The 16,802-nt window shown below is 40.1% G+C and overlaps 1 protein-coding gene across 9 annotated transcripts in view; it reads left to right on the plus strand.

The window, feature by feature from the left end:
• The window catches only part of CTPS2 (CTP synthase 2), a 90,449-nt gene that overhangs the window by 62,365 nt on the left and 11,282 nt on the right, over window positions 1-16,802 (plus strand). For 7 of the 9 annotated variants that reach the window (XM_075521856.1, XM_075521847.1, XM_075521832.1 and 4 more), the window contains 3 exons: window positions 1,806-1,950; window positions 11,194-11,304; window positions 13,031-15,208. In XM_075521856.1, coding sequence (XP_075377971.1) covers window positions 1,806-1,950; window positions 11,194-11,263 — 215 coding nt within the window. In that variant the 3' untranslated portion in view covers window positions 11,264-11,304; window positions 13,031-15,208. Of the gene's footprint in view, window positions 1-1,805; window positions 1,951-11,193; window positions 11,305-13,030; window positions 15,209-16,802 lie in introns of those variants that run through there. The other 2 variants (XR_012778500.1, XR_012778501.1) reach the window with 2 other exon arrangements.

Below are 16,802 nucleotides of genomic sequence, written 5' to 3' on the forward strand. Positions count from 1 at the left end.
TGAACAGTGCTGTAATTTTGAACTAGGGTTTGAATATAGACACCTACTTACAGTGTCAAGCAACTGCACCATAGAGAGTAATCTGAGAGCAAAGGATACATGTGAATTCATAAACTACTAATTGTCATGGTGTTCTTTGCTTAGCTTGTTCCTGATAGATTACCTCTGTTACGCATGCTGATGTTGGGAGGCTATTTTGTCTGCCCTGCATGAAACAACTTCTATAGAGATCATCGTGAAATAAATCAGGCAGAATTTTTAAATTGCATGTTTCTGTGAAAAGAATGAAAGCATCAGTAAAACCTGGAATTATTTTGCAGTGGGCTGCAAGGAGACTGATTACTAAAGAAAAACCGTCATCATAGGGAGGAGGGTGGGTTGGAGCAGAAGCCCAGGAATAACACTTCACCAGATAGCTTAGGCAAAGCTTTTAAGCAAAATATCCCCACAGGAAATATTTAATGCTTTGTCATTGTCTTGGTTTACAGCTTTAAAGGACTAAATTGCATGGTAGAGAGAAAGAAGTTAGGGGATAAATTTAGGATCCAGGTTCTCTTTAAGACATAGCGGCAGAGAGAAGAGCAGTATTCTAGATCATATAGTTTATCTTCATAGAGGAAGAACCCAGCTTTCTTGTTATAATTTATTCTGTACTGCAGAGAAATTCCTTGAATATTTGGGATTATTTTGGAAATTGTTGAACCAGAAGAGATCTGTGGTTAATTTTGTCCAGTGTCCTGGCACTAGAAGTGGTTAATGTTAGCTCCTTTAAAACAATATTCAAAGAAGGAACAGATGCACAGCATGGAAGAGTACGAAAACATTTTTCCTTCCTTATCCTTTCAAAGAAGACAGAAGGGAAGCAGAACAGTAGTAAAGAGGTGCTTTTATTGGGAAACAGAGAGCTGAAGTTTTAAGAGAAGATGAAGCAGCATGGCTTGTTTAGCTTAGCAGGTGGAGTTGAATGATGGTGGTATTGTCATCCTTAATCACACAGGCCAAAGAGCAGGAAAGAAGAGCACCATAAGAAATTGATATAAGTTGGCTGTAACAAAGAAAAACCTGTGAATTAGGAAAAGGTTTCTAAGCAAAAGGAGAGAGTATCAGAAGAGCTTTTTAGTGGGAGAAAAAAAACCCTAGGGGATGTTACGGCAGAGCCTTGGCCCTTTTGTGTGTGAGACTACATGATATCGCTGCATTCATGGAGACATCATGAACGCAGTAACAGGAGACTGGATGTAATGTCCCAGGAGAACCCTTCCAGACCTAATGATTTGGAGCTTGTTTTCCCCAGTTTTGTCTGTATGTTGCTTTCATATCCATCTCTTAGCACGTAAATAGTTGCTGTATGGTAACGCTTGGTCTTTTAGGAGCTGTTTTATTTTTCCCTCAGATATGTATGGATGCATGTTCTGAATATACATGCATAAATATATATTGGAAACCAAAATACTATGAAAATAACAAATAACATGATAAATGTAGACTTTGTGGTTGTTCCCCCCCCCCCCCCCCCTTTACATGTCAGTACAGGTTTATTATTCAGCTTTTAATTACATCATTGTGCACATTAAGGTTGAATCACAGGATGATTTTTCCTTAATTTGCCTTACTTACCTTCTGCCTCTGTTGTCAGTTGCTTTTCGTGGAAAAAGTTATGGTTCCTGCTGCCTCACCCTTAAATTCACACATGCTGATCTGGCTTCTGGACTCCTGTGTGAAATCTTCAATAAACTTTTTTCCTAACAGTTGTTCTGCTATCTTCTTCCTACATCTTCTAATTTTCTTTGACATCTATCTTGTAGATCACCCATATTTTGTGGGAGTTCAGTTCCACCCAGAGTTTTCCTCAAGACCTATGAAACCTTCACCTCCATACCTTGGACTGTTGCTAGCAGCAACTGGGACACTCAATGCATACCTGCAACGTGGATGTAAATTGTCTCCAAGGTAATCTTTCTTACTTATTTGCCTGCAGTTTGACAGTCACATTTTTGGAGGGACTATCCTGTCCTTCAATTCAGAAGTCCAGAAGAGGAAAAGGAGTTCTTCATGTATTGATTTACACGTTCCTGTGCGTGTCTGCGTAAACCCTAGTGTAAAAGTATCTGTAAGCAGTAAGCACAGTTCCTGACTTCCTCCTTTTCAGAGGCTATTAGGGCTAAAGCCAGATCCATATGTTATAACCAGAAAGAAGTAAAAAAACCTTTAGTAAATTCATGTGAAGTTAGTGGCCTCCTGCGTTAACTTTCATTAACGGTAGTTTTGCAGGGAAAGAGATTTGCTGGAGGTTCAAGCAATGAAGTGAAATTCTTACCTAGTTGTATTTGAATGATAATAGTAACAAAAAAGAAAACACTGGTTTTATTTTGCAGTAGCTAAATAATTAATAACATCTAGCAGAGACAGGCCTGAAACAAAACAATTGGGATCTTTAGACTTATGGAAGGGTTTGGATCTAGATCAAAACTGGATGGTTCAGCCAAACTAAAATCTTTTGTCCCTCAGACACAGAGTTCTTTGGTTTATTGAATGTAGCAATAGCTTTTAGCCTATGTTAACTCAGTCTCGTTTATTTCAATGATATTAATAACAGTTACAATTTCATTACAATAACAATAATAAAGAGGTCAGAGGAAAGCCTAGGGTATGATAACAAAAATGAAAAAAAATATTAAAAAAAAAAAAAATCACAGAATGACTGAATAATAACACAGAACAGATCCAACTCTGGCTTAGTGGCTTTTCCTCTAAATAAGGCACCAAACTTACTAGTTTTGTGAGTTTCTTTTTTATTCTTTTTTTTTTAGCATTGCTTTCTATTAAAATGAGTTTCCTTTTCTTAAGCAAGAAATAGAAATTTTATTCAGGTTTCAGTAGTAATGGAAAATAGCCAAGCCAGACCAGATCAATCTATTTGGTATCAATTATCTTTCATAAATGCATTTCATCTTTGCTCACCCTGGCCAGTTGTGCAATAATGTACACACAGAGAGAATTTCTTTCTGATCTGCAAACTACAGCTTGATACTCCTATTATCTTAGCCTGTCATTGTTATTAGCAGTCATAACATTATCCACCTTTTAAAATTTGTGCTTGTGCATTACACAGGTCAAATTTTTGTGGTGATTGGCAGGAGGGAGTCTTCAAGCACAGTGATCTTCAGTCTTTTCCTCTTGTGGGCACTCTCTGCCTCACAGTTCATCTTGTTTCCCAGGTCCCAATATCCTTTCTTTCACTGCTTCCTCCCATAAGTATACCTATTCGTGTCTCTGAGATAATGAAAAACTACTCTTTTTGAATGAATGATCTGCATGTGTCCTGTTAATTTAAATTTAAAACCCTTAGTATTGTAGCAAATATGTTTTCTAACCTTGACTTTAAGTTTCAGCAATTACTAAATGTGCCACACTTACACTTATTTGAATTAATCAGTAAAAAAGTATACCCAACTCTTTTTTTTTCATGTTTATAGAATAAACTCCAACCAACACTTAAACATTTAGCAAAGACAAAAATTCATACCCCAAAACGTTATATATAAAAATACAAATTTTACCATTTATCTAGTTACACAGCAATCAAGCAAACCCCTCTGTCTTGAGAAAGAGCATTGGAATAGAAAAATATTTTGAGGCTAAAAGAGGAACATTTTGCAGGGAAGAACATTCAGGAGGGAATTTGAGTGCTAATTACAGCACACCCACTCATATTAACATATCCACCTGCTGAGTGGAAAGGATTTTCCAATTTAAACCTTTAAACCCCAGAATACTAGTGATTTCATTGAGCAGTAAAGCTAAGGCATGTCATAACAAGAGTGATACAAATCTGGGGAGAGGATTTTCTGCACACCTCATCCAGCACTGCCTACGTGAATTGTAGTCATGCTGTTGACTAGAGCAAAGATGTAACCTCAAAGAGAATTTGTGGAGGCCAGCAACTTGAGCAGATTACCCAAACTAGGCTGTTAAAAACACTAAAAAGAGAGTTAATGATGAAGTCCTAAGACAAAAGGAAATACCTATTTCAGCATGAGATTCTTAACAGCAAATCATTACCCCAGAACATTTAACAGCCCCATAATTAGGATGCAACTTTAGCACATCTGACACCTGGACAGAAGCCCTAGCTTCTAAGCAAAGCAAACAGTAAATTTAAGGATGCATCACACCTCCCAGGAGAGTGCCCTAAATAAATAAAAGTGAATAAACTTTCTCTTACACTTTTGTGAGGCCTAGTCTGGTAGACAGTCCGAGAGTGCTTACACATAGGCATGAGCACACCTAGTCTGAGACTGGAATGCATCTTCTGGGGTAAACTTAGTTCCCAGGAGCTTTGGTGTGTACAGAGACAGTCAAGAACTGAGCAAAGGATCTGAGTAACTCACTGATGAGTTATTACTTAGTTACCTGAAGTGGTAGTTGGGCATCTAAGTTGCCTTTGTGGTTTCAGCCTCTAGTGCATTATGGCACGTGTGCCTAACCATCAGACAAAGCCATGCACCTCATTTCCTTGTGAATGCTTTTAAATCATGACCTTTTCCAAATCTTTCCATGGAAATACTGAAGTCACCATTTCATACGGAACTGAGGAACGTGAGAGGCTGCCAGTTTACATGTTTCATTTGAAAGGGCAGAGAAAACCAGAACCACAGGAGACTCTCAGAAAGTGTACAATACCCACAAATACGCTGCTTTTTAAGAGAAACCAAAAGGTTTTAATAGAAAACTAGTGGATGAAGAGGGAAACTTCACATGTAATGTTGTTGGCTTTTACTGAGCCTTCCAGAGTTTCATTTGGAATAAGTAATAAAAACTGGCTTATCTTTGGGAACAATGTCATACACATTGCAAAACCACTGATGTACAATAAAGCCAAGTTGCTGGGTTTTTTTCCCCATAGCAAGTTTAGCATCAGCAGGCTTTATTTCTTCTTTCCCCTCAACCAACATCTTTATTAATGGTCTGCAAGAGTAGGCCACGGTGCATTAATGATATTTGCAAAGAATGTCATTTAAATAAGAGCTGAAAGCACTATTCAGAACAAAGAAATAACATAAAAATATATAGGGAATTTAGAAACCTGTGCTGAAAATAATGAAATCCATGTGTTTCTTTGGAGGAAGAGGGTAACAAGCTAAAGATAAATAATTTAAACACAAATGTCCAGTAGATGGGAGGAAATGTAGGAAGTGAGAGATGTTCCTAGGTGAGAAGGTGTGGGCAACTAGGACTACTGCCAAAAGAAATTTTTGCAAGTCATTAGCGAATATGCTAATGTGAGGCACCAAACCAATGCCATCTAGTCAGAGTACTCTGTTAAGTTCTGGGCAGGTTATTAATAAAAGATGACTTAGGAATTGCATTCAGAGATGAGGAACAAAAGTGGCCAGAGGACAGAAGGAGTGGTGTATAAAGAAAAAAACCTCAGAAGACTTGCCCATATGGTGCTTACTGCACTAACATGGTCCAGCTGTCTCCCAGATCAGCTGTGTAGGGAGGTTTGGGCAAGCACCTATAAACAGAACAGGAAACGGCCCATGTGACATGTTCTGGTATATGAGGGACAAAGAAGGTGTGGGCAGGGCTATCTCTGATGTCTCCTGTACATTGTCCTCAACCAAGAACACATCTGGCACAGCATCATATTTCTGCCATTGGCCAAATCCAGACATTCAGAGGAAAGTGAAGGAAGTCTTGTGGTTTGAAGACTGTCAAAGAGCAGCAAGAGAGGGGCTGCTACACAAAAGAAAACAATCCAGGAGCCAGGGGTGGCAACTGTACTGGTAGGGGCAGTGTCCTCACCGGCAGGAGTCAGTACCACAGTCACCAAAGAAGGCAAGTGGACTGGCTCCAGTGACAGTCACCATGTCCTACAGACAGCCCAGTGCAGAAGTACAAAGTGATGAGTTAGGTCTGAGGTCAGTCCAGGAAGTCCAGTCAACAAGTGACTACAGAAATACAGAGAGGGGTACAGGCATGCCTGTGACATAGCTCAGGCAACGATTTGGGAGCCAAGGCTCCTGGGCCCATCGGTGGAGGCCCCAGGTGAGGATGGTCAGGGCAGCTAAGACCTGTTGGTACCCTCAGAGCTCTTACAGAGAACTACAGAAGAAGTTTTAAAGGAAATCCCTTCTCAACCATAGTGGTACTCTGTGATGAACTTGGTAATGGTTAGTTATTGCAGTTACTGTGTCATTTTAATGTTAGATGTTTACAGTGAAGACACTTCTGAGCTAGTCACCCCAAGTCTTTTTCTGTAGTTGCCAAAGTGAATATGCACTTTAAAGGAGCCAAATAACTCATGATAATGGTTAAGTCGGTCAGAAGCATTATACCCTACAAGTACCTGTTTCTTTCCATTGATTGTAAGAAGCTGGTGGTAACTATCTCAGATTAAGATGTCTAAAGCTGAATGAATTGAATCCCATGCATGAGACTCATCTGAGAGTTTTTATAACACCCAGCTATGTCCTGGCATCTTGGTTGTGATTTTTGTAATACTGGGTCCTAATAAAACTGTTACCCTAGGCCCAGTTATGTGAGTGCAGATGTCTGGCCGGTTGGAACTAGGGAGTCTTAGGTACGTACTGAGGGATTCTTTCATGAAATTATGTTTCATGGAAGCATAGGGTCATATAATGATGGTGCTCATAATAAATGATATATGATCATTTGATATCATAAATTATATATTACCATATGATACATGGTCATATAATGATCATAAAAATATGCACCAAGAAATATGGGTGAATGCAATTATAACCATTGCACAATCAAATATGCATTTATTTTAAATAATGTTTTAATGACTAAAATAATTTTAATCATTCAGCTTTTTGTGGGGGGAATAAATAATAATAATTGACAGACTTCTTTTTGCTAGGTTCTTGAAAGCTATAACAATTGTTTGTTTTAAACAGCCACAGCCTGTACGAAATGTAATTACATTTATCTTTAATTTGCACTGAGGAGGAAAAGCACTTAGCTTGGCTCCTGCCTTTACAGGGAATAGCATTACTGTGGCAATTGTTTAAATTGCTTACATTTCTGGAAAAGGACTTTTTTGTCAATTATACATTAAAAAAGGATGAAAAAAGCTCCTCTGAAACTGTGTCAAATAAGTTGTTTCTAAAGAATGTTGATCTGGATTTTCCAAATGAAACAAACAATGTTCAAGAAGTACCCATTTTACAGTTGCCTGTGTTTCTTAATAAAAACACTGAAATCAGGCAGGTTGGTGCTTTTGAGCGGCTGTTTGAGAAATATAGGTTTAAAATTGATCCTGAGTCTTAATTCTAGTGATTTTGCAGCTGAGATTGGCTGCCGAGGTGATGCACTCCAGCTTCATGCCGTGTGGCCCCAGGTATCGGCTGCCTTCTGTACCATACCAATAGACAATCTCTTCTCATCTTGCGTCCTTCGGTGCTTTAGACTGATGCATAGCAGAGGTGTGATGATACCTTCGTCAGCAGAACAGAGAGATCGGAAACAGGCATGAATTTGGTAATAATGGAACACATGTAGGGGGAAGCTCTTTTTATTGCTTATGTCTTGAGAAGACGGGGATCTGAGGATGAGTGAACTTTAAAACAAAACAAAACCCCATAATGTAATTTCTCAACAGAGGATGTTTTCCTTGTTCCAGTTGGGAAATATATTGCAGTTCACTGCAAAGTGAAATGCCAGCTAGGTTGATATTTCAGTTTTCAGTGAATGTATTTCCATTAACTACAGGTAGGTTAGGTGTAAGGATCAAAGTGACCAAAATCCTTCATCTTGAAGACTGAAGTGACTGACTAGATGCAGTGACACTGCATACTCTGAGTTTTGTTCTGTTTTTGTCTTGGCCACATCTTTATACTCCAGATCCCATGAAGGAAAAAAGACGGAATAGAACTGCTGTGATGGCCTTAGATTTGCTCACTAGCTCCTTTTTGTTGGAGTCCACTGTTATGGGAATGGTTACAAACAAAATTAAGTGGGTATCAAGTTCCTGCCCAAGATAATTACTAATTAATTTGTACACAAACTGAGAGAAAACTTGCTGAAGGAAATGTAAGCATATTTTTTCAGTTAAAGGCTCAGTGTGAAAAAGAATTTCATAAAGGAAAAGCCGGGCTTGTTTGATTTCCCACCACCACCACTTTCATAGCCAGCACATTTAAGTAAGATTACATATTAGCAACTGTGAGCACAAAATATCCATTTGGTTTTTGTGTTTAATATCTGTATAGCAACTCAGTGTAATTTGGAAGGAAGTACACATTTATTCCTAAGAGAGGTGGTGAGTCATTTGTGGTTAATACTACCTGGAGTTTTTCTTCAGATTACTTACTAGTTGAACACAGTTCATATCACAGTAAATCTTACAAACTGGACATCAGCACTGGTTTGAAGCTATAGCACCCAGATGCAGATACGCCAAGATTCATGAGTCCCTGTTTGCTTTCAAGTCCAGCAGCAGCTTAGCTCTTAAGGAAGTTCAGCTTTCCTTGGAGCCCAGGTTCTTCTTGTTAACATGATGCCACAGCTTCTGGGGTGCTTAGAGGTATCATTCAAGCAGCTGAAACTGTGAGACTGATAGTTACCTGAGTCTGAAGCCCAAGGGCTGACCCTTATCTGGGCATTTCCCTTACCTTTCTTGCCACTGTGACCTGCCTGTTAGAAACAAAACTGACTTAGACCCAGGAGGACAGTCCTAAAGTAGGGGAGACCGTGAGGTGCTACTGCAAAACAGTCAAGAATGTGGTGACAAGAGCCCTGCTCTGGGATAGGGAGTCAAACCTTGTACTGTATTGGGCAGTGTAGGAACAGGAACAAAATTGTCATCGGCCGAGTAAGTGTTTTAGCCTCTGGGCTAGTGGCTAGCCGAGTGACCCTCAGCTTCTGCAAACTGGAAACAGGCCTGAGAAGTTAGGGTGGTAAGTCAATGACATGACGGAAGCAGCCAGCGTTGTGTGACTGCTTCTATGGGCGAATGCCTCTAAAACCTCTCTCATTGAGCAGGGAAGCCCATGATGAGAGTGCTGTGTGGGCATCAGCGCCTGTCTTCAGAGATGAAGCTGGGCAGTTCTCCACTCACATCATTGGTCCCTGAGCATTTTTACTTAAGCATCTGTCTCCCACACTCTGTTGTATATGGAGCTCTGGCATATGTTTTTGGGCTGTGACTGCCACTGGACAGCAGAGCCCATTAAAAAAAAAAAAGTTCTCTGAAGACTTTGGGCTTAAACCAGGGTTATTGTGAAATTATGCAGCTCTCTGCAATCATGGTTTTACCCTCTGTTTTGTGGACAATTTTTTCTATTTTGCTGTGATGTGAAAATGCAAAACTGTTTTAATAATACTGAATTTTTATTCCATGTTTCCATGGGTACTTTCAGAAAGAAGTAAGTACAATGTCAGTGATGTTGTGTTTGTCTGTGTGCATCTGGCATGCTTGATCATACTGTTAACAACACTTTCCTCACTTGAACTGTGTAATTGTTTGCCAGCTGGTGAAATGATCAAATTGAGCATTTCTCACTAGCCTGATATGACACACTCTTTGTAAGAACCACATCAACAACATGCGTGTCATGCAAAGAAAGGGCAGAATGCTGTAGGCAAAGTCTTAATGTTAGAACAGCCGGAATATCTACTCGGTCTTGTACAGAATTTGGTACAATGATTTGCTGTAACTGTGGGAGGCTTTCCTAACAGTCAGAGGTAGAAATTAAATGAGATGACTGTTGGTGCCACTCCTCCTGTCCCACTCTATTAAAATGGCTGTGTTTTTACCTAATCTTTGTTGGGTTTGGTTTTTTGGTTTTTTGTTTGGTTGGGTTTTTTTTTTTCAAAGAGAGGGTGAAATTCAGGCTACAAAGCAGTGCTCAGTAACAAGCACCAGTATAACTGAGTGCGGTTTGTCCACTGTTCCACATTGCAGCCTAGATCAAAGATCTCCAGCTGCGGGGTTACATAGTTCCCCTTGAAACATTACATTACACAGCTGGCAGCCACTGCAGATCAACTGATAAGGCCGTGTCTAGGTGGGTCATGGGCTGATTATGTGCTCAATGTCTCAGTGGGAGATCGTGCCCAGAGGTGGCAAGCGTGATGTGACTGATGTCCTGTTGGCTGGAGGGTGAAGGTGTATGTGATAAGAGCGAGATGTGACAAGACAGATGGGCGGTGGCTGGAGCAGAGTTGGTACCCACGGCTGCCGCTGGTGTACCCACACAAACGAGGTCTGAGATCCCCACCTGTACTGCATTAACCATAACCTGCTCTCTGAACTACCACAGAACTGACCAGTATTATTGCTGCTCAAATGTACTTGTCAGTTCCCTGGGCTCCCTTTGGTGGCTTCTGATCTTGGGAAATTCAAGTGTCTGGAAAACAGACTGTAGAAGTGAAGCGTAGTAGGGGGAGGTTGAGGCTGGAGGTTCTTCTTAAGAGGTGCAGTTTGTGCAATTAAGAGTTAAGATAAACCTGGAGATCCCATAGACATCACGGCTGACTGAAAATGTGGTTTGTGGGCACTTCTTTCTCTCAGTCGCTGTGGTGATTCCTGTCCTTCACTGTTTACTTGGCACTTATAAAATGATCACTTGCATGGCACTTTGTTCTGTGAAAACCGGTTTGCTTCTCTCAGGAAACAGCAGAAGGGGACAAAACCTCAGGAAAAATTGTCAGGATATTGCTTGGTGCAATGAAAATGATTTATGTTCTGACTGGAAGAGCAAGAATTGTAATTTAAGTATAAATTGAAGCATTCTGAGTAGATCAAGTTAAAGTTGTCTTAACTTTTTCTTTGGTCAAAATAATAATTTTCTTTATCATAAAGGAGAAATTCATTTTAGTCTTGCTTTGAATACCTGCTATTCTCCATGTTGTTAATCATGGTCGCAGGCACACAGCGCCAGCAAACTGTAGAATGAATGTACAGGAGCCAAGCAAAAAGAAATTGAACACACTGTTTATCACGTAGAATATTTTTTCTCAGGTCTTAGATGCCAAACTTAAGCCCATTCCTGTAGAGGAGGGCATTCTAAAATACCAAAATTGAGCATGAGCTTCAAGTAGTTTTCTGGAAATGGATTGCATTTGAGGAAAGTGTTGGTCATATTCATCATCTGGGTTGGAGGGTTTGAAATAAAATATTGGTTTTAGATCCTTCTGACTGAGTATTGTTTTTAACAGTGACAGCTACAGTGACCTCAGTGATGACAGCTCTCCAGAAAAAGAGTTTCCTAATTCAGAAACAAGCTGAAATGACTGTATGAGATCACAGAAATGGATGATGCTATTGAGGTAAACAGAATCATTTTGATACTGCTTTATGATATTTATTTCTTCTAGACTTAAAACAGGAAACAAAGTTATCTTGATTCTCCCGTTTGTTTCAGATCCCATCTGAGAGCTTATGTTCTCTTCCTTGCCTGCAGCAGTTAATTGTTTTCCTCTTCTGCTGCTTAACTCTGCAATTGTGATATTAAAGTCTGCTAAGTCTTTTGGGTACAGCTTGTATGTAGGATGCTGTATGTAGGATGCTGTACAAAATCAAGTTTTGTTAGTGTTTGAAGATACAATGAAAATACATTTAAAAATTTTTTTTTTTTTTTTTTTTAACTTCAGTTTGCAAGTTTGGATCACTTCGAGTACACTATGTTGACATGACTTTTTATTTTGCGTTAATACTCACCCATAATTGCATTTGATGCATTGATACAAGGAAGACATCCCAAGATAAATACTTGGATTTAATCTGCAGAGTGAAGGAGATACAAACAAGTTTTATAAGATCGTAGCTTTGTTTGCCATAGGCTTTGCCAAAGTGATGTTGGATTGGTTGTTTTTTCACCTGTAAACATGGTAGCTATAGATTTCCTTTCAGTTTGGAGGTTATATTTCCTGTGAGACATCTGATCTCTGCAGGATCTGGGTTTGAATCTTAGTCTTACTTTATTTTCCCTACACAGATTCATCAGAGTTGTGTCTGGTATGGTACTCTGATATATGTGTACATTCATGCTTTTCAGTATTTCTGAGCACTTCTGTAAGCAGGATACAGCTTTCCCCTGTGATTTTATTCCTCTCGCATGGTGTAGTCACTAAGCAGCTGTGCCAAACAGACGATTAAGGCTGCATATGAATGATGCATTTCTGCCTGATGGTCTCCTGATTAAAATACTGGCATGAGATGCTAGAAATTGGAGTTTAGTCCTTAGCTGCAGCATGGGTTTCTTCTGTGATTTTTAATTTATTTCTTTTTCCCTCTCGTGTACTACATGTTAAAGATAATAATACATCCCTAAATCATGAGAGTGGAGAACAGAATGTTAAATGATTTCATGACCTAGTGCATGCAGATACAGCACTGATGCACGTCCTAGAGCGACCAAAAAATAGGTAGACAAAATGTTCCTTTTCACTCTTGCCCGGATCCTTCCCACCTCCAAACATCACTATGGCTCTGTTTCTTGAGACCAACACATAGTACAGGACAGGCCCTTTAGCTTTGACCTTGCCTTCCTCAGTGGAATTTATGAATGGTAATTCTCTGTTTACTATTGCAGATGTGACTTTTTCAGTGCTTGCATGAATGTACTTTTGTGATGCTTTTAAGTAGTTTATCAGTAGCCAAGCTGATTTTGTTTGAACGTGTCACTAGTGGATACCAATTGTATTCAACAGAATTACTCTAGAAAGGAGTAAATAACTAATTCCAGATATAAAAGAAGGATAGAACCATTGGCTCATTTATTTTTATCTCAGGGTTAATTCTACCCATTAATCAGAGCTGGATACACATGTAGACTATATTTAGCTTTGTGGTTTTGCTTTATGCTGTTTGACCAAGACAAAATGCATCTACCTGTAGCTGTAGTATTTACCATAGGACTACTTTGAAGTCAGTCAATGGATTTGAGAGGAACTGACATAAGCATGAAATAAACTGAGTTAGAGAAGAAATATTTTTAATCATTATTTTTTTTTCCATTTATTCTTCCTTCCCCTCCCTCTTTTTATGTTACAGAAAGTTGTGAACAGGACAATATTGAATAGAAGAAAGTAGAAGAGTAAGCTGCTTATGGTCCTCATAGTGTCTCCTCCTATACTGTTTTCAGTAATTCTCTTCACAGATGACAGTTTTACTGTCCTGTAGCAAAAACTGTTCTGTGTAAATGCTGTTTCTCTTTAAAAATGACAAAATGGTTGTGCACCTTAGCTGTTAATCATTATTGATCTTGTCCTATATTTCAGAATGATCTCAGGTGAATATGTATTAATTCACTAGTTCACAACGGTTCTTGATTTGAAGGAAGATTTGATTGTTTTCAGTTCGCCTTAGAACAGGAAGATAAAATGCATTAGTTCTTGTGAATGAGAGGGAATGCACTAAAAAATTTAAGGGAAACTTGTCTTATCCATGAGCAGTAGAGAACTGTTGCAGGTTTGTTTCCCTATTAAGCTTGTTGTGTATATATATTTTTTTACTTTTTTGCTGTTCAATATGTACAAATGAGAAATTGTTGTTGTATTTCAGCTCTTTGTGTTTATAATAATTGGTGTTGGATATATGTCTTTTCACCTTGCTTTTATAAGTGATTTCACTTTAAAAAAGTTCATTTTCTCTATTTCTCCTGAAAGTCTGATGATACTGAACATAATTCTGACCTACAAAATTACAGAAGTGATATTAGAAGGCGGTTTTCTATTTGTATTTTGTAAGAGAGAAAGTAAATACACTCATATGTTAAAACATAATTTGAACACTTGTGTGAAAGTTGTAGAAGAACCAGTCACAAACCAGGAGCATTATCTGGGCTCCAGCCATGCAACACTCAGTTGATTCTGATAAATGAGTATAAAGGTGAATTAAGGTTCACCCTTGTTTTCCCTCATCCAGTGACCACACCATGGTCATGGCACTCATTCCCCAGTAGAATAGAACGATGTATTTTAATTTAGAAATCACAAGTTATTCCACTGCGTGACAATTGCAGGCAGCCCTGCAAAGCCAGGACTGCAGCCTGAATTGCTGAGACAGAAGGGGAAGGCGAGAGGTACTGTACCATGTTTAAGGCTGGATCCCATTAGCAATGTGGCATCATCAGACCTGTCACAGAAGCTGGACCTGAGCTATGTAACTGACGGGCTCTGAATGCCTGGGGCACCCTTTCCTATAAAGAAAACTTCTAAATTTTGAGCTTTGTGTTTCCTTTTGGTTTGGGGCAAAGTGACTTTTTTAATTCATCAAAAGGTAGATATCTGTATAAAAATAAAAAACACCATGTCCCTTATTACAGCTTTGTAAGACAGTAAGTTTGAGAGCTTTGCATTGCTTTAGAAAATCTCAGGTTGTACAGCCAATTTATCTCCTTACTAAAAGAAGCTTTAATGGTAATGAAATACAAAATGTATTCCTATGGCAGTATTTTTCTAAAGTGGTTGGCAAATGCGTGCCTTAGAAATAGCAGGTATTGACAGAATTGGTGTCCCTATATGTCTTCCCCAATGAGAGACTGGCCACTGGTTTGTGAAAGGTGAAGCATTTCCTAAGATTGTCTGTAATGTGCAAATGTATTTTTAAATATATTAAATTGTGTTACTCAGAAGTGTTTAGTTACTGTGTTAAAGAATCATGGTGCCAATTGTGAACTGTAGTGTCAGGGAGGGAATTTTTCATTTAGTCATGTCCCAGTTGTATTGTCTGTGAGAAGCTGTGATTTACTCAAAAAACTGAGGGGACAAAAAGACATACAACCTGGAGTGAAGCTGGAAACGGCACCTTGATCTCCCAGCGCCCTTACCAATCCTCTTCCTGCTAACTGTGCTACACAAAGCAGTATTCTGGAGACAAACACATCACTGCCACAAGAGATCCATCTCCTATTTGAGCTGACACAAGCAGCAGCATGCCATTTCCCAAATGGAAGAAGGCAAACGAGCCTTTTCCAGCCAAATCTTGGGCTGCACTATGAGTGTGTTGCCAGCAGGTTGAGGGAGGTGATCCTTCCCCTCTACTCAGTCCTGGTGAGGCCACACCTGGAGTGCTGTGTCCAGTTCTGGGCTGCCCAGTACAAGAGAGACATGGACATAGTGGAGGGAGGCCAGCAAAGGGCCACTAAGGTGGTTACAAGACTGGAGCATCCCTCCTGTGAGGAAAGGCTGAGAGTGTACTGGTTTTAGCTGGGATAGAGTTAATTTTCTTCACAGTAGCTAGTATGGGGCCATGTTTTGGATTTGTGCTGAAACCAGTGTTGATAACACAGGGATGTTTTAGCTATTGCTGAGCAGTGCTGACACAGAGCCAAGGCCTTTTCTGCTCCTCACCCCACCCCACCAGCGAGCAGGCTGGGGGGGCACAAGGAGTTGGGAGGGGACACGGCTGGGACAGCTGACCCCAGCTGACCAAAGGGCTATTCCATACCATATGGCGTCATGCTCAGCATATACAGCTGGGGGAAGAAGAAGGAAGGGGGGGGGACGTTCGGAGTGATGGCGTTTGTCTTCCCACGTCACTGTTACACACGATGGAGCCCTCCTTTCCTGGAGATGGCTAAGTATCTGCCTGCCAGAGCTGGGACTGTTCAGCCTAGAGAAGAGAAGGCTCGAGGGTGGAGGGGGGAAACCTCACCCATGTGTATAAATACCTGAAGGGAGGGTGGCAAAGAGGATGGAGCCAGGCTCTTGTTAGAGGTGCCCAGTGACAGGACCAGAGGCAATGGGCACAAACTGAAACAGGAGGCTCCATCTGAACATCAGGAAACACTTTTTCCACTGTGAGGGTGACCATGCACGAGCACAGGTTGCCCAGGGAAGTTGTGGAGTCTCCATCCTTGGAGATACTCAAAAGCTGCCTGGATAATGGTCCAGGGCAACTGGCTGTAGGTGGCCCTGCTTGAGAGCAGGGGTGAACCAGATGGCCTGCAGACTTCCCTTCCAACCTCAACCATTCTGTGAAATGAAGCATGATTGTCACAAGCAACCTATAGCTAGGCTTCTCGCACTAAAGAGGGAGGAGGATGTGAAAAAGCCAAACCTTACATACACAGTCCAAAGTCTGAAGAAATAATTCCTAAGCACAGATAGAGGGCAAAGGCTGAAGGTTGACTCTCATCCTTCTAAAGCAAAATGTTTGTGAAGTGTGCTTTTGCATTCTTTCAGACCTCTTATCCTGATTGAGTAAGGACCTTCAGTGGAAATGTATTCATGTCCATTTTTATGTTTACACCTAATACAACAATCTAGCAGAAAGCGGTATTTTGTTAGTGCTGTGGCAGGACAAGAAAGACAGCCTGCTAATACAGAAGTACACACCAAATTTTAACAAAGCGAGATTGCTTATATGTGTTTCATTTGCATGTGAATAATGGAATTTGGATTCCTGTAAGGGATAACAATGAAATAAAGCAGTTTGCTTTGGTGTTTTCATTCCAAAATGTGGTGTGTAATGAAAGAGATACAGAAAGAAAGATGTATTTACTCTGAGAGCATTGATCTGCATCTGTATGGTGTGTGATCATGTCTTGATAGACTTGGATCCATTCTTCCTCCTTGGGAAGCATGAACTGTTGAGCAGGTAACCTAATGTACTAAACTGTCCAGGTCAGTACCACTGGTTAAAACTCCTCTTTAGCATGTACTTGGACCACAGCAAGATCTGAAATCTGTATTTTCCATCCTATGCTGGCTCAGTTGACTGTTGCTTAGGCTCAAGGGCTGTATTTGGAATAGTAAATTAGGGCAGGGACAGTAGTCTCTTGAGCCCAGCTGCAGTGGCTGAGATTGCTTCTGTACAGCTA

The sequence above is a fragment of the Mycteria americana genome, chromosome 1 (genome assembly GCF_035582795.1).
Source record: "Mycteria americana isolate JAX WOST 10 ecotype Jacksonville Zoo and Gardens chromosome 1, USCA_MyAme_1.0, whole genome shotgun sequence".
NCBI lineage: Eukaryota > Metazoa > Chordata > Aves > Ciconiiformes > Ciconiidae > Mycteria > Mycteria americana.